The 21,290-nt window shown below is 54.6% G+C and overlaps 1 protein-coding gene across 10 annotated transcripts; it reads right to left on the bottom strand.

Moving 5' to 3' along the window:
• Positions 1 to 5,227: 5,227 nt before the first annotated feature.
• Positions 5,228 to 20,805, bottom strand: TLR5 (toll like receptor 5). 10 transcript variants are annotated; one of them, XR_006788200.1, is made up of 7 exons: positions 20,234 to 20,503; positions 13,468 to 13,686; positions 12,144 to 12,310; positions 9,395 to 9,495; positions 9,172 to 9,279; positions 5,637 to 8,746; positions 5,228 to 5,541 (listed from the first exon to the last, which is right to left on the bottom strand). XR_006788200.1 is itself a non-coding variant. In XM_045861433.1 (7 exons), the coding sequence occupies exons 6-7, from the start codon at positions 9,174 to 9,176 to the stop codon at positions 6,166 to 6,168; spliced, it is 2,586 nt and encodes an 861-aa protein (XP_045717389.1). In that variant the 5' UTR covers positions 9,177 to 9,279; positions 9,395 to 9,495; positions 12,144 to 12,310; positions 13,468 to 13,686; positions 20,234 to 20,389; positions 20,748 to 20,805; the 3' UTR covers positions 5,228 to 6,165. The 10 variants fall into 10 exon arrangements, 9 of the variants coding, with proteins under 9 accessions (XP_045717389.1, XP_045717413.1, XP_045717407.1 ...); XM_045861433.1 differs by adding an exon at positions 20,748 to 20,805 and having other exon boundaries at positions 5,228 to 8,746; positions 20,234 to 20,389; XM_045861457.1 differs by adding an exon at positions 20,748 to 20,785 and having other exon boundaries at positions 5,228 to 8,746; positions 20,234 to 20,383.
• Between the last annotated feature and the right edge of the window lie 485 nt (positions 20,806 to 21,290).

Below are 21,290 nucleotides of genomic sequence, written 5' to 3'. Positions count from 1 at the left end.
ATGTAACTATAAACGTTAAAACCAGAAAGCGCCTAGAAGAAGACCCCCCACCCCGTCCTCGGTGCAGGCAAACATTTCCTAGGCAGCACACAGGAACACCCACCATAACATAAATCGATACGTTGGACTTCATCAAAATGAAAGATTTTTGGTCACTGAAGACGCTGTCAATAAAATGAAGAGGCAAGCTGTAGACTGTGAGAAGCTACTAGTAATACATGTGCCCAACAAAGACTTCTGCTTAGAACATACAAAACATGTCCAGAAGTTAACGGTAAAAGGATGACCCATTTTTGACGGGCACGAGATCTGAATGAACGCTTCGTAAAAGCACAGATGTAAATGGATAACAAGCACATGAAAGGATATTTGACACAGCAATCATTAGGAAAACGCACATGGGGACCACGAGGAGATAGGACTTCACACCCACTTGTGAGGCTAAAATGCAAAAGGCTGCACATAGCAAGTGCTGGCGAGGATGTGGAGCAACTGGGACCTCTTACTCAGTAGAAGCGTAAAACGTTGTAACTGCTGGGGCGTTTCTCTCAATGTAAAACATACACTTACTCGATGTCCTGGCAGTTTTCCTCTTAGATATTTACCCAAGAGAAATGAATACATATCGCCAAAAAATCTGTAGCTTTATCTGTAGTAGCTACTAGCTGGAAGCACCCCAATTTGTTGGAAACACCAGACCCCAACAGGAGATGGGATAAAGAAGTTGCGGTCGATCCGTGCAGTGCAGCGAGAAGGGACAAGCCACTGACAGACGCAACACTTTGAAGAACCTCAGAAACATTGGAAGTGAAAGGAGCCAGATGCCAAAGACGGCGGGATTCCATTTGTGCGAAGTTCTAGAACAGGCAAGACGGATGGAAACCATGGTGGTGGTTGTCTGAGTTGGGCCAGCGGTGGGCATTCTGGGCAGAAAGGCAAAAAGGAGACTTCCCGGGGGGATGGACATCCTCTGGTCTTGACCGAGGTGGTGATCACGTGGGTGGAGACCAACGTCAAAGCACATTGAAGCGCTCCCTCCGGATCTGTCCATCTTATCACTCGTTTAAGGAAAACAGCAGGGGATTTCCTGGTCAGATTTCCGGAGGCGGGGCCTGGACAAGGCTGATGCACCCCAGGACAAGCCCGGAGGACCTGCAGGCGGACCCCTGGAACTCGGGGGGACCTGGACGGTCAATGGGATCAATGCGGCCTCGCCCCTGTGCCCCACTCCCAGGTGCTGGAGGGCATCTATTTGGTGCTGGAGCTACTCTGCTGGCTCACAGACCTTTCAGTTCCGGGGACAAACCACCACCACCACCAAAACCCCCCAAACCGGCATCTCCAAGCAGTTAAACAAGAGTCAGCCAGGGTGACCTTGAGTTTTCTGATTCAGAGGCCAGAGGGTCTCCCATGGGTGTCCCCGGGAGCTCCCGTCCCCCGCTCACGTGGGGACTTCAGCCTCAGCAAGGCGAGACGTGGCGCCTTCACCAGCCGGTGCCTCCCTCATCAGCTCTCCCTCCTTTGTTTGACACCTAAGCCCGAGGGCCTGCCCTCCTCAGACGCACCTCCGCTCCATCCCTGTTCCCTCTCCAGAAAGGCTCTCTTGCTCCTCGCGCGCCAGCACGCAGGAACACTGCCGACTTGTGTTTGCAAGCCCCTGCAGGCTTGGCATGACCCACCGGCCTGGAGACGCGGGTCCCATAACACAGCTGCAGACGGGGAGCGCGCGGGGAGCCAATTCACGGTCAAGGTCACTGGAAAAAACGAGAAAGCGGCCGCGAGTGTTAGGCCCCGAGGGCTACTTGAGCGGCAAGCCCAGGTCAGCACGGCAAAAAAAAAACAAAAAACCGCACCAGCCTCCACGCTGCCAAGGCACCTGCTTCCTGAAGGGGCCGAGGGCCCGATGAGACATGACGTCACTGGGTTTTATCACATTTCAGTGAGAGGAGACAGAAAAACAAGGCCTCGTGGAGGTAAGCTACCCACGCTGGGGGGTGGGGGCAACACAAGATTTCCAGCCGGGTGGACCAGGTCCCCAGGACTCGGGAATAAAGCCGCCTTGTCACCGAGCCTGGACTGTGTGCCTGCAACGACCAAGGGACTCTGAGCGTGGGCCTTCCACGGGATGGTCTGTCAAAGAAAAGCGTTGACTTTCTTAAGGAGCCCATATAATGGAAGGTATTGTGGCGGCGCAGAAACGAGATGCTTAATTGCTAAGTAAAACAGATGAAAATTTCCTTTACTCTTAAGAAAAATAAAATCGCCCGTTGAAATAATAATGTCACTTTCCTTTGGTGATGGTTTAATTGAAAAATTTTTGGCGCGTTCTCTTTCTGCCGAGGGCAGAAGTTAACTCTCCTTTATGAATGTGCGTATTATTGATTTTCGTGATTATTAAAGTGTTCGTGAAATGCATGCAGAGTTAACCCTGCGGTAATACCGTCGACTCCTAATGAAAGTGTACCCTCCCCCGGCCCACCCCAGCCTCCTGCGGTCCTTCCAGGCGCCCTCAGCACACCCACTGCGAGTTCTCCTTCGGTCGGGGCTGGGGAAGAGGCACACGCCCAGACCGGAAGCCATCCCTAACAAAGGGGGGGCATTTGGGAGGAGGAGGTCTCCTTAGCTCTTCGTGAACGGGTCTACCACATGTCTTTTATTCCTTTAATTAAAAAAAAAAACTTGCCTCCTTCTTAAAATTTGTTTTCAATTGCAAAGTCGTACCATGCAGAAAAGTGAACAAACTAATGGACACAGATAAAATGTGTTGTCACAAGGTGCACGCTCACGCGTGTTATCATCATCCGGGTCAGGAAGTGGAACGGGACCGGCCTGTCAGAAGTGCCCCGCCCCCGCCCCCAGCACTTCCCGCCTTTCCTCCCCAGGGTGACCGTTCTCATGGTCATTACAGATGAGGTTTGCCTTGTTGATATTTCTACAAATGGAGCCACTCAGTTTGTAAAAGTTAGGCCTTGCTTCTTTGGGAGACGTACTCATGTTGTTGCATGTCATTGTGGTTGGTTAATTGCCATTTCTCCGCAGGTTGCAATGACCATAACTTATTTATCCATTTTGTGGTTGATGGACAGGTGGCTTGTTTCCAGTGTTGGCTACTGGAAGTAACGCTACCGTGACCAGGTCTGTCTTCTGGTGCATGTGGGCGTGGCTTTCTGCTGTGGACACACCTATGAACTGGACTGCCCACCACGGGGCACAGGTGGGCTCAGCTCCAGCAGACGATGAGAGCCTGTTTTTCAAAGTTACATCAATTTACATGCTCACTCATCACATAGTTAACGTTTTAATTGCCCGCATCCTTGCTAATACTTGATACTGCCAGACATTTTTATTTTGGCCATTCTGTGTGTGTTGGGGGCCGGGAGTATCATGGTGTGGTTTTAATTTGCCTTTCCCTGATGACTAGAGGAGACTGAATATCTTTTCACTTGCTTTTGGACACTGGGTATCCTTTTGGGAAATTCTTAATACTCTTGTCTATTTTGGGATGGCATTTTTCGATGAATAGAAGGTCTATCTTTGAGTTCTTGTTTTCAGAGAGAGGGGAAGGGAGGGAGAAAGAAACATGGATGTGAGACAGGAATGTTGACTGGTTTCCTTTCACACGCACCCCAGCTGGGGACCAAACCCATAACCCAGGCATGTGCCCTGACTGGGAATCGAACTGGTGACCTTTCAGTCTGCAGAACGAGGGATGGTATCCAATCAACTATGCCACGCTGGCCAGGGCAGAAGGTCTTGCTCTAAATGCGGTCATCTTTCTTGATTTCCTTCTTCTCTTGGATCTTGGCCCTCCTGACTGCCTTTTACATCTCCAATGCCTTTAAACAGGTTTTAAAAAGTTTCTCCAGCTTTTCTCAGTGTTTCCAGTGGAAGAATTGGGCACAAATCCCTCTGGCAATCACCATTAATTCATGTAGCTCTTTCTGCCGGCATTTCATATTTCTCAGTGTACACTCAGAATGCCTTTTCTTGACTTAACACCCTAGACACTTTACCTTGACTTTGTCTTGTGGTAGGAGAGCACTTATCTACTCTACCCCTGTCCTTTATATTCTCCCGTCCTCTCAATAGAGTTATTTCATCATTTCAAACTTTCGACCATGTTTAATTTATATTGTATCAGGTCTATCTAAACATTAATCTCTGCAGATTCAAGCGGCTGGTAAGAAATGTTCCAAGCTGGTTGCATTTGGGGCGGTGGGTAGGACTCTCTCTGAAGTTTTCAGCAGCCCAAATGACACTCTAGATCTTCCAGAACAGTCTCCAGTTCAAACAGAGCAGGCTGTCACCATCCTCAGACTGGATGGTAGTGGTCCCTCCAATGGAGGAGGGATGCTGAGGGACCGAGCTCCGTGGACCCTATCGACTCACTGACTCAGAGCTGCCGTGAAGTGGAACCCGGGAGCAGCTGCTTAGCAAGCAGCCCCTCAGCCGACCCCCCGGCACCCACATCCCCACGCAGCACCGCTAACCTCTGCTCTTGCCATATGTTCAGTGACTCTTGTGAAGTGGGACTTGCAAAAGTGGCCTTGGAGAGAATTCCAGCTGCCGGAGGTGGGGCACAGCAGAAAGGGTCTTTCCCGGGGAGCGTACGGTCCCCGGGGGTGGGCGGCCAGATGGGCTCACACTCCCACGGGAGGTGGGGAGTAGGGCTCGCTGTAACCGAACACCTAAAGGGCTAAGCGTTTGCACAGAACGGACAGAGGACTTGGGGTGGGAGGGATCGCAGGAGGCTCGGTGGGCTGGGTTTCGAAGACCAGGCAGGATGGATGTGCAGAGATGGGAGAACATTCTAGAAGGAAGGGTGGACTAGGGTGTGTGTATGTTCTGTGCTTATGAACAGGGCTGATGGGCACCGCTGTTGTCCAAACACAGTACCAGCATGCGCAGGGCATGCTCAGCCTCATGAATCCAAGGGGCCCAAAGAGGCCGGGATGGGAAAAGCCCGTGTGTGTGTCGGAGGACTTCGGATAAGGGGGCACAGTGAGGGGAGGGGGGTGACATTTTGGACAGCTGAGTCCCAGGCCTAGGGGGCTCCTCACACCACAGCACCTATCCCGGGGCCCCGCTGGACTTGGAAGAGGCTGTTCGTGAAGCCATGGGTAATTTCAGTGAACCTTCTTCACTTTAAATTTTCTTAATTTCAGAAAACCACTTCTATGTTAAAATGAACAAGAAAATAATGAAGCAGAATGCAAAATATGCATAGGTTTCTTTTAGGACCAAACAGATACAACCTCCAAGGAATTCTGACTCTGTCCTGGAGGCCCCTGCGTGTTTGCACCCTCCTGTGGCCCCCGGGGCAGCTCAGGACAAGGCCTGAGAAGCCCCAGCATCCTCTGCGCATCCGATCTTCACGGCAACTCGATGAGGCAGGTACAGCCGTGCCGACAGGTGAACACCCTGAGGCCCGTCAGGGGCGTGCCACGTGCCCAAGGTCATCGAGAGAATGAGCGGCAGCTTCAGAACTCAAACCAGGATCTGGGTCCCAAGGCTCAGTCCTTTCTGCAAGAGCCTGAGGGGCTGATAAATGATAAAAAAAAACAAAGAAAGAAAGCTGAGGTAGGCTGGTGCCGAACCATGGAAAGTCTTCAGTGCGGGGCTGAATGAAGGGTTACCTGCCAAAGAGAAGGTTCATGGCCCACGAGGGTTCCATGGGGAGGAGCCAAAGGTGAGCACAGGAAGAGATCTGGTTGTTCTCATCCCAGCTTCTTTGGTGCCACCTCTCATCCCTGAGACTGAGCATGACCTTGACCCAGCAAGGACACTTTTCCCACAGCGCAAGTAGGAAACGTGCCTCTTTTTCTGTTTGTTTTCTACTAGTGTTGTCCTGCAGAGCTCAGAGGGCTCGGGGTCACTGGCCAGCACCTTCTGGAACTGGACGCTGGACACTGGGTGCCTGTCCTCTGTGGGAAAGCACACCTTCCCATGACCGGGAGATATTCTGCAGCTGATGCACTGGGAGAGAACGGCATTACTGACTCTGAGAGAAAACCCATGGAGCGTTGCTATGCAAATCAAGAGCCTTATGTTTTTTTTCATAGTAGGGAAAAGAAACTTCAAAAAGGACCCCCCAAATGTGCCACTAAGCGGGGGAGAGTTATCTGTGGCTTGAGATCAGTCAAAAACAACTCCTTTGACTGGGAGTTAGTTGGTTGCTACAACTTGCAACGGAATGCTACTACTGTCTTTCTTCTTCTCCTTTCCCTTTTTTAGTATGTGTTGAGAGAGTTTGTTAAGAAACCAGCCAACGTCCTGGAGATCCTCCGGCCACCGCAGGTACTGCCGTTTCTGCACAAAGCTTCTGATGGACTCATGTCTCATCAGCTGGTACTGAGACAAGGACCCGACCACCACCATGATGAGGGCGCTGTCGCGGGCAGCAAGGCCCCTGCTCTGGGCGTAGCTAAAGGCCTCCAGGCACCAGCCATCTCTAAGGAAGTGTCTGCTCACAAGGCAGACAGTCTTCCTGCTGCTCCACACGGCGTCGTGGATGTTGGCCACGTGGTCTTCCCCTGGCGTGAAGTCTCTTTCTTCAAAGCACAGGTGCAATCTGTTTCGGTCGCTGTACTGGGCGTCCAGGTGTTTCAGCAGAGCGTTCTGCACCCACTCGAAGTCTTTGCCGCTGAAGCACAAGTAGGCATCGTATCTGTACCTGTCGGACTCTCTCGTGCTGCCCTGGTCCCTGAACACCCGTCTCTGGGCCGTCTCGTAACAGGAGAAACAAGCGCCCCGGAACCTCGTGATGACGACGACGGTCACGAGGAACAGCGTCGAAGTGACGGTGAATAAGATGAAAAGGGAGAACTTTAGGGACTGCATGCTTTCCTCCTCATCACAGCCCTCTGTGGACAGAGAGTGGAGAGGCGTCCCAGACAGCAAGTCGGGGTACGTGCAGTACATGTCTGCGTGAGACCCAAATATGGCGACGTCGGTTTGGTTGAGCCACCTGATGAAGGCGCTAAGTTCACACTCACAGATGAACTTGTTGTGGCTTAGGTCCACGGCACTAAGCGAGGCTAATACAGTAGGATCGGGAGTGAGGAGCTGGTTCTGGGACACGTCCAGCTTCTCTAAATTAGGGGGCAGGTCGCCAGGAGAAAGCACACTCAGCCTGTTGAAGCTGAGGCTGAGCCCCCTTAACGCAACCAGATGGCGAAACACTCCCGGCGGAAGGAAAGTCAGGTAGTTTTCATTCAAGAACAGGACCTGGAGACGGGAAAGCCCCTTGAACACATCCCAACAGGACCCGGTCTCCCAGGCAAGCTGCAACATATTTCCTCCCAGGAGAAGCTGTTCGAGGCTGGGGCTCTCCGAAGGCGCACGGGTTTGGGCACAACGGGAAAGCCGGTTTTGATTCACAATGAGAGTCCGGAGCCGAGGGACCTGGAGCAGGAAGTAGAGATCGTCCAGATTCTCCAGCCTGTTGTCAGATAGCTGGATGTAGTCGGTGGTGAGGCTGGTGTCTCGGAAAGTCGCCAGTTTGTTGCCACCCAGGAAGATCGTAGAGATGCTTGGGATGGAACTAGTCGTCTTCAGAGCATTATCCCGGAGGTCCAAGGTCTGTAAGCTTTTCAGGGCTGTGAATGTATCGTCCTGAATGATCCCGATGTGATTCTTCTGCAGGTCAATGTAGGTGACGCTTGGGAGCCCGTGGAAGTTAGAATCGTACAGTTCCCCCAGAAGGTTATAAGACATGTTGAGAACTTGGAGGCTGCTGAGCCCATAAAACGCCCCATCTGCAATGTGGTTTATCTTGTTGTGGGCAAGGTTCAGAAGCTTCAGCTCCATGAGGGTCTCCAAGAGCCGGGAGTTCAGGGAGAAGATGTATCCATGTGAGAGGTCCAGGCCTCTCACTGAGCTCCTGGCCAGGCCGGTGAACGTGCTCCGGTCGGGGTCTTTGATGTTACGGAAGCCAAACCCAGGCCCCATAATGTGGTGGGCAAGCACCAGGTTGGCAATCTGGCTGCCACGGATGGCGTGGCTGAAGTTGCTGACGATGCCCACGGTCCAGCCATTGCCCGAGACATCGAGGGTGTCTAGGACCATGTTTCGGAATGGGTTCGTGCACCTGCCCCAGTCCACCGAGACCTTGCTGTACACGTGAGTGGAAGCAAGCTTCAAGGAGGAGAGTGTTTTCCCGTGGAGTGGCTGGAGTTCGTGCTCACACAGCGTGGGTACTTCATTGAGGGAAAAGTCGATGGACTCCAAGGAATTTAGTTCCCGGAATGAAGGATGGAGGGAAAGGCTGTGAATCTGATTTTTGGACAGGTCCAGGTGAGACAAAGACGCTAAGTTTTTGAAATAACCATCTTTTAATACCGCGTCGGACAGATCACAGTGAAAAAGCCTGAGTTCGAACAGATGGGGCAGCCCCTGGAAGGCCTCTGGGTGCAAGAAGTCTAGCCGACTGTCGCCCAAGTCCAAGACCCTAAGATTGGGCAGGTTTCTGAAGGCTTCTTTGTGAATGGAGAAGGAGGTCTTCTGGGCCCCAAGCTCCAGCAGGCGCAGCTGCTCCAGGAAGGGGAAGGAGGAGGCTGTGACGTTCTCGATGTAGTTGGAGCTTAGCAGGAGGTTCTCAGTGGTGTTGGGCACCTGGGGCACCTGGGTGAGGTTGCAGGAGCGATACAAGGCAATCCGACCGTCAGAGGAGCAGGGAGCAATTCCAAGCACCGGACTGGCCATGAGCACCACTCCTAAGACAAGGTCAAGGTGATCTCCCATGATCCTGTGGAGAGAAGGGAGAATGAAAACACAGCTGTCCAAGCTTGAGGTATGACACATGGATCTTTAGAACGTGGGGGGACCCTTTGAGCTTTACCGCGATGTGCCTGCTGTCTCAGGCCCTTTGGTCCTCTGGCTCCGTGGACGTGGCGGTGGGCAAACACCGTCTGATGTACACAGAGTGGCAGTCCTCACTGTCTTTCTGTCTCTTGTATTGGGTTCGCTACATGCCAGGGTGATTCTTAACTGGTTTGAGGGTCATGGACCCCTTCAGGAATCCGTCAATAGCTCGGATTCCTTGCCTTTCAAAAATGCACCCTTGTACCTCAAACCAAGTGTTATTTCCAACGTTGGGGGGTGCAGGGACCCTCTGAAGCCTGCCCCTTTTAACCTCCCGTCAAGAAGCCCTAGTTTATAGGTAACACCCACCCCATGTTATGTTCTGTGACGGGACTCGGAAAGCTTTTCCTGTAAGGGGTCAGATGACAAATATCTTAGGCTTTGCCGTCCAAATGCCACAGTTTGCTGACCTCTGTTCTGGAAGAAAAGAGAATGGCAACTTCAGTTTCACAGATGAGCATTTTAAGTGACTATCAGGTAAACGTGTCCTGATCTTGAACTACCAGTACTTGTGGGAAAGAACTTGAACTACCTTGGCCCCCAGGTCACTGCCAGTTTTGCAGCTGCCGTTTTATCCGAGCATCAGAATGGATTCTCCTCTCATGCAACCAGATGGCAAGATCCCTGCAGAGACTTGGGAGGGAGAATACCAGGTCAGAATAACAGGGGCAAGTGTTCTAGTTTCACTCCTGTCTAGTTACACAGATGATTCAGTGCTGGCCCCCGAATGCAGACCCTCACCTAAGTGGCGTGACCTTGAATTTGTGGTAACAGCTGATGAAAGAGAGCCCCAAACCACATCCGTCCCAATACACTGAACTTTCAGGTCCAGCACAGGGAAGCTCAAATGAAACAGTAGATAAGGCCAGCTGAACAAATAGATCTCAAAGACAATTATTTGGGTTTCTGTTGTATTGCAATGGTACCACTCAGAGCTATTTTCTTACGAAGTACAGAAAGACGTGATACAACTACATGTTCGTCTGTGAGGCAGGCCTGCGTGGGTCAAGTGCCAGGACAGGTGAGCAGAGGAGCCAGGTGAGCTGCCAGCGGACGGGAGTCTGGAGGGGCTGCTCACGCAGACAGAGCTGGGAAGAGGGACCCCCAGACAGGAGTGTCCCGGATGGCACGGAGCCAGAGGCCGAAACAGGGTGAAGTTAAACATAAGTGAGCAGGGACACAGGGGAAATCTCATCCACAGGTGACAACCGGACGGTGCGGCCGTTTCAGACCTGACGGAGCCTCAGGAGGCTGAGCGTTCAAAAGTGGGTCCATCCGGACAGCGAGAGAGAGCAGGTGGGCCGCAGGTGTGAACACAGGAGCATCCAGGGGAGCAGACCAAGTGACCTAAAGCCCTAAGCCCGACATGGCTTGAAGCCAGACGGATCAGGGGGAGTGAGAGCGTGAGGAGTGAGGCTCACGGGGCCACCTGCTTCTCCCGAAGTTCAGGTTGCCGACAGCCGCCTCAGACCCCATCAGAGGAGTGCGCCCTCTAGTGGTGTCCGGAGGGAGAAAAAAGGGAGCTGGGGGCAAGGGCAGTGTGCGCCTGAAGCATTATTAACAAGAGGATGAGAAGCTTCAAGGACAGTCACAGATGCTGCTAGTTCTGCCACCAGGTGACATATGGATGCCTTCCTACGAGTCACTGTGCTGTGCCAAACGTCAATAATCCCACAGGGCGTCTGGGGGAAAAGGGGCTGCAGAACAAAACTCAGACACCTCATCAGTGACCCACAAAAAACCTAATAAAAATGGCAGCACCGTTTCACACATGTTGCATGGTTAAGAAGTACAGAAGCACTGCAAAAAATATCCCTGCACCTCGAAAGAACCCGAGGGCTGCCTGTGGAAGTGGGGGTCCGAGGGTCTACGGGGAGGAGGGGGTGATTTGGTATCAGACAGAAAGGTGTTCTGGATGCTACGAAACTGTACGCTGAAAATGGTTAAAATGGTGCATTTTATGTTATGTATAATTTACCGCAATCAAAAAAAAAATTAAAGAGAAAAACCCCCAACACTGCTGAAACCTGAGCCCGCGTCCCGGAAATTCGGGTTATGTAGGTCTGGTGAGCCCGGGGAGGTCACTTCATAGCCAAACCCCATTTCCTTTGAAGCACATGGTTCTCGGGCCATGGCGTGAGGAACCCCGGTCTACAGGAGCCCCCCTGGAGAACCCCTGACCCTCTCAGGAGAAGGGCTGGCAGGAAACGCAGGCCGAGGTCGAGTGCTGGGTGTTTATTACGAAGGCTGGGCCAGCGTGTGTCCGGGGCTTTGAGGGGTGATGGGAACAGCGCCTCAATACTCCCGCCTCAATACTCCCACCAAGCGCTGTTAATTAGGGTAATGAGACCAGAGGGAGAAGGGGCAGCCTCTCTTTCGTCTGAGCCGGATTCATTTAGCTTGAGTCCCAGCCATTCGTGGAGCGGGTCCCCTTTCCTGACTCCATTGCCTGGACAGCATCACCGTCGCCACGCACCTGAGCCCGGGTGAGTTCTGGGCCGTGGTGTCTCCACCGGGGGGCGCGAGTTCAGGGCCCTCCTTGTGGGCTACAATTGCTGGAATGGTTAATCGGAGAGGGCTCTTAGCACTCGACCCCTCTCTCTGAACAGAGGGCGAGAGCCAAGCCAGCCTACCTTCCTGGCTGCCTTGACGGCCTGGCCCTGTGTCCTAGGAGTGGCTTCTGTCTTAGAACTTGGCCTCCATCCGATTCCCCTGCTGAAGCCGGCCCCTGGGCATCAGTGCTTATATTTGCCTCATCTGCTCACCCACTTCCCACTGCCCCTTCCACAGGGCCAGCTTTCCCATGATGCAGCTCTCCTAGCCCTACCCACACGCCTCATCTCCCTCCCTGGCCTCCTGTTCGCAGCTCCCCGAGAGCATTCTCACTCTATCATGCCTCCCACCCCGCCCCCAGGCTGTACACTTCTGGAGAGAAGGGGCCTGAAGCACACGGCGCAACTTAAGTACCCCAGTAACATGTTTCCCTTTCATGGTCTTCGTAACCATTTTATTTATTTTACAATTTATTTTTGTAGGTGACATGCAATGTCATATTAGTTTCAGGTGTACAACGTAGTGATTCAACAGGTACATACTTACGACGTGATCAGCGCAGGAAGTCCAGTGGCCACCTGTCACCGCACAGAGTTATTAGGAGATTATCGACAGTATATCCCCTGAGCTGCGATTTGCATCCCTGCGACTCATTTTGTAACTGGAGGTTGGTACTTCTCTCCCCATGAACACCGTGGAGGAGATTTCTTTTCATCAGGAGTACTTACCTCCCAGTCCTAACACAAGGTGCTTCTCACATGCTCTTCTTAGTCCGGGGGCAAAGGCAGGTACTTGGTTGTTGAAGGACGTTAGCTCCTAGACTATGGGAGGTTCAGCACAGAGTCAGTGCTGGGCGGTGTTTCCCAGTGAATCGGGAGAAAGGGCTTTTGTTTTCCTAGGGAAGAACAGGAAATCCAAGTGAGGGGGAGAAACAGCCCTGGCTGGTGCTGCTCAGTGCATTGAGCGCTGGCCTGCGAACCAAAGGGTCTCCAATTTGATTCCCGGTCAGGGCGCATGCCTGGGTTGCGGGCCAGGTCCCCAGTTGGGGGTGCACAAGAGGCAACCAATTGACGTTTCTCTCCCTCTGCTTCTCCCTCCCTTACTCTCTCTCTAGAAAAAAATAAATAAAATCTTTAAAGAGAGAGAGAGAAACAGAAAACATGATGCAGGTGTTTTTCTGTGCCGCACAGCCATTTGCTTTGTGGGAGAATTTACAACGTTAGGCGTGTCTTACTGAGTGGAATGTAACAGGAAAAGATCAAGGTCATTTTGTCAGTCAAGGCCTGTGGCACCTCAGCGCTGAAGGGATCTGGAGGAATCCCAGGCCTAGCCCCTGCTTCACCAGGTGGGTGTGTGCACGGCTTCCTTCTCTGCAGCTCAGGAAGGGAAACGCTGAACTTTCACAAGCCATCCCTCGTGGTTAAATCCCCGTGGTGGTGAGGAGGTGTCTTCTGTGGACCTAGGAGTCCCTTTCATGGCATTTCCGTGGTCGTTTGGTTGCTGGGGACTCAAGCCCAAGGGTGAGAACGATGCACTGTCTACAGTGAGCAGAGGACTTGCAGGTTTCTAGGGGAAAAGCAGCTAGGATCGCCCGCAGAGTGTGGCATTTCTAACAGTACGGCTGGGTGAATTAGGAGACGCTGGGTAATTACTAGGTCGCAGATTTAGAATAAGGATCCTGAAAGTTGAATTGACATATAGTCCTGTCCTCCCTTCCTCCCTTCCTTCCTTCACCTGAAGATATGTTTATTGGTTTGACAGAGACAGAGAGAAAGGGAGAGAGAGAGAAACATCGATGTGAGGCAGAAACATCAATCAGCTGCCTCCTCTACATGCCCCGACCGGAATTCAAACCCACAACCTAGGTATGTGCCCCGACTGGGGATCAAACCCACAACCTTTTGATGCACAGGACGATGCTCCCACCAACGGAGCCACCCAGCCAGGGTACAATTTTGATTCAGTTGAAGGCTCAAAATGACAACTAAGTGTGTAGCTGGCTTCAAATCCTAGCCCTGTTTAATAGACACGTGACCTTGAACAAGTGCTTACCCTTCTGGAGCACCAGTTTAATCGCCTGTACAATAGCAACCGTAGCAGTTCTGACTTCTCCCCGGGAAGCCTCAGTGTGGGCATCTGAGGACACCGCAGAGCCCAAGCCAGAAAAGCAGTTACTGAGGCACGAGTCTCCGTTATTTCTTGCTTGCTTAAGTAGACACCCGTCGTTTCCCCAACGGCATCTCACCAGAAACGCCTTCCTTTTAGAAACCACTGAAGGGGAAAAGAGAGAAGGAAATGGAATTTCGCAATGCACTGAGGTGAGCTGGCGCTTCTCTTGTCTGTAAAAGCTTCCCCTGTTGCCTTTCTGGCTTCAGGTGGTTGCGCCCCAGAACCACAAAGCAACGAAAACAGCAGCCAATAGGCAGTGACATTCTAAAGACAGGAGCTTGAAAACCCAAATGGTTAGCGCGCCGCTTTTAAGCATCGGGTGCAAAGAAAGAATTCCACCCGAGCAATTATTACAAAACTAACAGCCAGCGTGACATATTTAAAACCCCTGGGGGAAGCTGGCTCCGCAAGGAATGGCACATCTCCACTCGCCTTCGAGTTCAGGCTGCGCCAATATTCTCAACCAGAGAATTAACAGCTCAGGCTCCGATAGCGTCCCGGCTTGCGACTCAGCTCATGCTGGCATGCTGATGGGCAAAGTGAATTGCCAGGAAAGGTGGGCCACTGCAAGGTCAGGAGCCAGAGCAGAGGAGAGCTGGGAGTCCGATGTTGCGTCCCTCCCTGACAGTAATGACACAGACTCTGTGGTAGGAGCAGCAGACGCCATCTGGACTGTGATGTAAAGGGAGGCAGCGGGGTGGGTGGGGGCCCTGGGTGGAAAATCCTTGTTAAACTGTGGTCTGCTAGACACAGGCAGTGGAAATGGGCGAAGAGGTTATAAAGCCCTTGAGAGCTGTCCTGGGCGGGATCTGGAGTCTCTGCTGGGCTGTAAAGGCATCAAGAGAACCCCCCCACTCCCCCGGGGGTGCTAAAACCAAGTTTGCTCTGTAGCCCAAGGAGACCCTCCCCACCCCCCGACACAGGTGAAGGATGGAGAGAGAGAGGAGTCAGGCCAGCAGGAGTGGGTCCCCGGTCTCCAGGTCCACTAGGTACAGAGGAGGAAAGACATTCCATTGGCTGGGTGAGCAGGGTGTGCCGGTGGGTGGGTGGGTGGGTGGGGTGCTGGGAGCCACACCCCTACTGGAAACACTGCGCCCGCTGTGTGTGCAGTGTTCTGGGCCGTGGGGAGGTTCCCGGAATCTGCCCTGGGCAAGCTGCCCGGAGCGGCTGAGCTCCTTTCTGCGGGGTGCGAGTGGGGTCAGCCAGACACTTGGCTCCACTCCCTGTGGGTGGGAGATCCACCCACAGGAAGACGCCTGAAGTCCTTGCGAAAGCCCTGGGCCGGGAGAGGGGCCTCCTGGGTCCTAGTCCTCCTCCGCCACCATCTGGGCGCTTGGACCAGAGTGGTTCCCTTGTCCTGTTTCTGTGCATACGTGATGGTGAGCGTGAGCTGGCAGCGTTCCATACCCCCATCAGCTCCACAGTGGCCTGACAAGACGTGCCCAGCGGCGTGACCGCGGTCACAGGCCAGGGCAGAGTCCTGCTAGGGGTGGGGGACGCAGCCTCCCTTTTGGCAAAGGTGCGAGTCTGTTCTAGGGCGTCTTGAAAACGTCTGGTAGAAAATAATGTTACAATGTGCTACTAAAATGAGTAACTACAATGGATCCAAACAGATCCTGGCCTTAAGCAGCATGTCCTCCCAAGGATTCACTCTCAGGGGAGGCTGTTTTGGAGGCTAGATAATATTTTGAGGGCAGAAAACTCCCCCGCCCCACCTTTCCCTGCTTCCCTCCGCGTCTCCCCCAGCCGCCCCATGCCGTTGTCCCAGGCCGGGCTTGTGGCAGGGCCAGACCCAGACGTAGCTTTCATTTTCCGGACATGGCCTTAGGTCAAGGACGCAGAGGCTTTTCCGGGAGGACCAGAGAGGAGCAGGCTTGGAGGGGAAAAGCAGGGAGGCATGGAAGGAATAGGAGGGGTGGTAGGTCTGTGGGTCCCAGGAGGGCAGGACTCTGGTGTGACCCCAGAGTGTGGCTGTATGGTCTGAAAGCAGCAAGAGACCAGGGAGCAGGGACAGGAATGCGCTCACTGGTGACCTGTGTGGGCTAGACAGGGGAGCAGCATCACCCCCACCTCTGCCCCGAGGTTTTGACAACGCACGACAGCCGGATGTGGTGACACCGTGGCGTGGCGGTTTCTGTTCTAGCCACTCTGAGGGGACAGGTGTCTAGAAGAGAAAAGGAGAAGCACTACCCCAGCACACCTGAGCACGCCAGACAGTCACGCTCTCCTCTGTCCTCTCATTTTGCGTGTTGGGCAGGAACATAAGTTAGCCTCGGAACTGCAGATGCCCCCTGACTTACGACGGGGTCCATTTCGATAAACCCATCATACGTAAAAATGCATTTAATACGCCCAGCCTATCAAACGTCGCAGCTTAGCCTGGCCCACCCTCAACGTGCTCAGAGCACTTCCGGTGGCCTACAGTTGGGCAGAATCACCCAACACAAAGCCCGTTTCATAACCAAGTGTCGAATATCTCATGATATCATTTATTGACTGCTGAAAGGGAACAGCAAAATGATGCTATGCACCATTGTCAGGTCGAAAAATCACAAGCCGGGGACCGCGTGCATTTAGAGCCAGTTATATCTCCGACCACGACGCAGAGGGAGCTGGGGCCGCAGAAGCTCGGGGCCAGAGGTGGCTTTAGTTCCTGCCTTCACCACGTCTGCCCGAGTTCAAGTGCGGGCTCAGTCTCCCCGTCTACGGCACGGAAGGGTTCTGAAGATTACATCCGATGAGACCACGTAGCTCCTGTTTTGAGGTCCCTTGCAACGCTTTGCACGTAGCAGATTATCTGTTGACTATTAAATTACGTGTTACCTGGGAAAGCCGGTCTAACCGACAGTGAAACTGGGTGCTGATAGATCCCTGGTTTGGTGACCTTGGACAGGTCACACTGGCGGCAGCGCCAGGACTATGAGTCTTGTCGCAGCATCAGGAACATGAACAGCAATTGACCTTAATGCATGACTTTGCTCTTTGCCATCGGAAACACGGTAATAATAACAGTAACCTCTCAGAGGCACTCAGACCAGTGTCTGGCTCAGAGCAAAGGCCGTTCACGTGCTTGCTGTTAGGACGCTGTTCCCAGTCTGTGCGCGGCAGAGGAGGACACGTCTGGCCAGCACCGTCATGGAGGAAAGTCAAGTCTTGGGGTGCTGGCGGCAAGCTTACCCCAGGCAGGGGAGAGGAGCCGCCAGCATTTCAGCATCGCAATATCCTGTCATTGGAGTTAGCAATCCCCTGGCTCTGGAGAACACCCAAAGTGGAAGTTCTCTGGGACGTTTGCGAGGGACAGAACAGAGGGGAGGAAGGTCTACGCGAAATACAATCCATGTGCAGAGGGGCACTGATCCAAATCCCTCAGCGTAAACAGGCCCCTTCTCTCCTCCTTCCTCTGTGGTCGGCTCTCTGGTGCCTTCTCGTGACACGGCCACTCCTCCCTTCTCGCTGACAGCTGGCCTTTCCTTCCTTCAGGGCCAAATTCCTCAGGCGTGAGGTGGAAAGGCTCCGTCCGACGTCCCCGCTGCCCATTCACCAGCCTCCTTCTGACCCCGAGAGATCTGGCTTTCCTCGGGGCCTGCCCTCTCGGAGGTCGCCTCCTTCTGGAACGTTCTTGTGGGAACCTCCCCATTCACTTTCAGCACAGGCAGGGCCGGCCACCTGTTTCTCGAAACCGCTCTTTCTCCCCGCCCCTGCCCCGCACCCCGATGTCTCTGATTCTCTTCCCACCTTTCCGTCACTCTGTGTTTCCCTCCAGCTCCTCTCCTTCTCCCGCCCCACCCCCCAGCCTGTCTCTTCTGCTCATGCCCTTGATCTTGGCTTAGACTTCTTCCCTCAGTGGACTCACTTGGCTTGACAAGTTGGACCCTCCCCACTACGTTTCCCCAATCTCGCGCTAGCCCTGACCTCGCCGGTACTCCAAGTGTGTGGCTGTTTTAGCCGATTAAAGGACCCGTTTATAACTTCAGATTCAACATGGCCCCAAATGATTTAGTAATACTTTGAATTTTGGAAATCACCTAGAGACAGAAACATTTTTGCACGGCAGTCAGAAGTGGACCTCTCCCCTGGCCAGGGACCCAGCTCATGTGTGACGCCGCCTCCACCTGCCTCGCGGGTCACCTAGACCCCCCTTCCCCTCTGCTCTCTTTCCACACCTCAGCACCGAATCCTGGCCTCCGCCCTTCCCAGTGTCTCTCTAGCATTGCTCTTCCTCTTTCGTTTCCATCACCACGGTCCGATCTCCCATCAGAGATGTGTTTGCTGGGCACTCTCTCTCAACAAAGAGGTCCCCCAACCGGATTTCTCTAGGGAACACCCCATCACTGCCTTTGGGGTGCTAAGTCACGAGCAGGGGGGCAGCCTCGAGGGGATGTGGGGTCGTTAGAGGTGATGCGCCCGTGCGGTGGGGCTGAGGGACCTCCGCACCCAGGGAGAGAGACACGGGGCCCTAAGGATCAAGAATGAGCCAGAGGCAGCCATGGGCGTCGCTGGTGGTCTAGGGAGAGGGGGGAGCCCAGGCTCGGCGGGTGTGAGTCCAAGGTGGGGGCCGTGGAAGCTGAGGCCGAGGAGGACACCCTGGGGTCTGACCCAGAAGGAGCCTGCATCCCGTCCTGAGGGCAGCAGGGGCTGCTAAGGGCTGGAGTGCCATCACTGCCCTGAACTCAGACTCCTTGAGGCCCCGGGATTTAGCTCTACCAGATGTATCTAATCTCAAATTCCAAATAATAGTGCTTTATGCATGCCTTCCGTTCCAAGGAGGTGAGGCGCTTCAATGCGCCCTATATATGGTTCAAGGTCAGTCCAGCATTGTTTCCCAAAGGCCTGCGCTGTGCCAGCCGCCAGCTTGGGCTCAGGGGATTGCACGCTGAGTGAGACCCAGCCCTGCCTCAGCAAGTGGGGCGGAGACCCCTCAGCTCCAGCGGGCAATGCAGGGTGCAAGAGCATCCCTAGAGGTTCATGCAGGAGCAGTGAGGGCCAAGGAGGAGCTCCCCAATTCTGCTGGAAGACTGGGTGGGGGGTACCGCGGGTGCCGGGGATGCCCTCCACGGAGAAGGTACATCTTTCAAAAGGTAGAGGGTTCCCCAAGAGCAAAGAGAGAAGCGTGCAAAAAAGACCTGGTCAGAACCTGACGGGAGGTCGCTGTGCAGGGGACAGAAGAGAGTGACCAGAGGCAGAGCTGGAAAGGGAGGCAGGGACCCAGGGCTGCATCCGGTGGGCAGTGAGCTCTCTGCTTGTTCTGAGCTTCACCTTGGACTCAGGCTCCCTTCCCTCTGCCCGGCCCTGTCGCCTCTCAATGCTACTTAAGACCGAGGAGCTCCGGAAGCCCTCCCCGCCTTCCCCGCCCTCACCCGCTGTCTCCTCTGAGCAGAGACGATGCCGCGCGGGTTCCTGCTTTAATGGTTGCCCAGGCACTGGCTTTGTCGCCCCACCTAAACCTGGAGGTTTCTATGCCCCCAGCTGAGTCAGTGCCATACAGCTGGGCATACTTGGCTTACATGCAGAGTTGGGGGGACTGCAAAGCCAGCACTGGGGATTCCAGAAGCTTGAGGCCTGACCGAGGCTTTGGATCTGCCGCCTGTTTTCTCCCCCACAAAACTAAGAGTGAAAGTGATGCGGCTGGATTCAGCCCGAGTGCACTCCAGTGCTTCCTCGCCATCTGAGTCTGTGAGCACTCAGAGGCACACACACAGGCCTGCTTTGATTTCGACACTCAGCAAAGCCAACTTCCCTATGCAGGGAAGTCTTGCAAAGGTGACCGTGAGGCTGGACACAACTCCCTCAGAAGTCTTCTGTCCTCAGAAACAAAACCAGAAACCCAGAAGGGTTGGCTTTGCATTCAGACAAGGGAATGGAAAAGCTTCCTGCTTTGCTCAGGGCTATAGTGCCCAAGGGGATGATGGGACACGGCTTGGGACGGGAGTACCAGTCTAGCCACTATGCACGAGTGTGGGCGTACTGATTGTTAAAATGTGCCTGGTTGTTATTTTGGCCTGGACCTCCAATAAGGGAGCCCGCTGAGGCCTCCCCACAATCCCACCAGGGAGGGTTTAGCATGGAGCGCGAGGCCTTCTCCCGGGCTCCGCCCCAGGGTTTCCGGGCATCCTGGAGGTCGCTGGCCACTGGCTTCTGTGCACAAGAACAAGGGTGACGCAAGCCAGGGAGTCCAGGGGCGCTCAGGCAGACTAGCCAGAGCCCAGACTGGCTGAGTAAATGTAGGGAAAAGCGACCAGACCGGGAGTCTGTCTAGGCCCGTGGGGTCCAGCAACAGAGGGCGACACTAAGGCCCTCCCCCAGGCCCGGACACGAGGATGCCGCCCAGATGCACTTAATGTCCACAGAGGCACCGTATTGACTAGGTTCTTGCTCAGCAACGGTATCTCCCGGAAGGACACCAGGGATGAGCCCGCGCTGCTGTAAGGGATGGGTGTGTTCCAGCGCCGGGTGACTGGGAGCCAAGGAGGAAGTCCCACCGTCAGCTGTCAATCATCCCGGCTCAGCAGCCTTGCTGGGACAGCGCTCCTCACCCCCAAGACAACCCGCCAAACCCACCCTCACCCTTGGGAAATGTCACCGCAGCTGTGGTTTTCCCGGGACGTGGCTCACATACAGAAACGTAAACCTGTTTACCCACCCTGTTTACCTCGCTCGGCGCCTCTGCCCCGCTGCTGTCCCCCGTGCTAGGGGTGGGGGGCTCAAGGCTTGCTCAAGGTCAGCTCAGGCGCCGTCTGGGACTTCCAGGCCTCTGCTGGAGGCAGCTGTCTCGTTCTTCCAAGGAAGACAGTGAAGGCACCTGCCCCTTCGTGGGCGGGGATAAAGTGAAAACAAAGTCCGGTAAAAGACTGTTCAAAGGTGAGAAAGCAAGGGATTTCTACACAGCCGCGTTCCCCTGCGTCCCACCTACTTGGCACAAAGGATCCACATTCTGCCCCGCCCCCCCCCCCCTGCTCCCCAACCCTGCCCAGGGCCCCCGTGGTGGGGTGCGGACAGCAAGGTCGGGGGTGGGACGCCCGCCCAGCCCAGCCCAGCGTAGGGACCGGAGCTGGGAAGAGCCCAGGATTTCCGGGAGGGAAAGGCGTCAGACCACTAACTCCAGCCTCGCCCAGTCTCCTGCTGGGGGCGTGGGCCCTCGCGCGTGCTCGCTGCAGGGCGCTCACCTCCGCGGAGGGCTGCCTGCGCTTCCACTCGCTCCTCCGAGCCGCCGACGGGCGAGGCCCAAGCCGCTGTAAGGAGGAGCCGTAGGCCCCGCCCACCGGGGCCGGCCCCGCCCACCCGGCCGGGTCCCGGGCCTCTTCCCAGCCCCGCGCTCCAGGTAACCTCTGAGTGCGCTGGGGCAAACCTCTGCCCAACGCTGAGCGCTCGGACTTGCTGGTGTCTGGGAGAACCGGGGGCTGCTGGGACCAGGCAAAGTGTCCGTTTGCCAAGGAAGAATACAGGGTTTGGGGGCAGGGGGCTGGACGTGCGTGCTGGGTGTGCTGGTAGGGTATCCTGGATTCGAGAGAGACTGGACAGGGGAGGGAACAGAGCTGCGCCTCTGTAGTTATCCGAGATGTCCATAGAGGTCCTCCAGGCCGGCAACGCCCCGGCCTCTCCTCTCCCATTGGACAGAGGAGGAGGCCCCGGGGCCGAGGACCTGGAGTAACTGCCCGGAGGCACAGCCAGAAGCTGGCACCCAAGGGACTCTACCCCCCTATGCCCAG

The sequence above is a fragment of the Phyllostomus hastatus genome, unplaced genomic scaffold (genome assembly GCF_019186645.2).
Source record: "Phyllostomus hastatus isolate PE091 unplaced genomic scaffold, TTU_PhHast_1.1 phas_contig_148, whole genome shotgun sequence".
Taxonomy (NCBI): Eukaryota; Metazoa; Chordata; class Mammalia; order Chiroptera; family Phyllostomidae; genus Phyllostomus; species Phyllostomus hastatus.
This window is presented reverse-complemented; position numbering and strand designations above follow the sequence as displayed.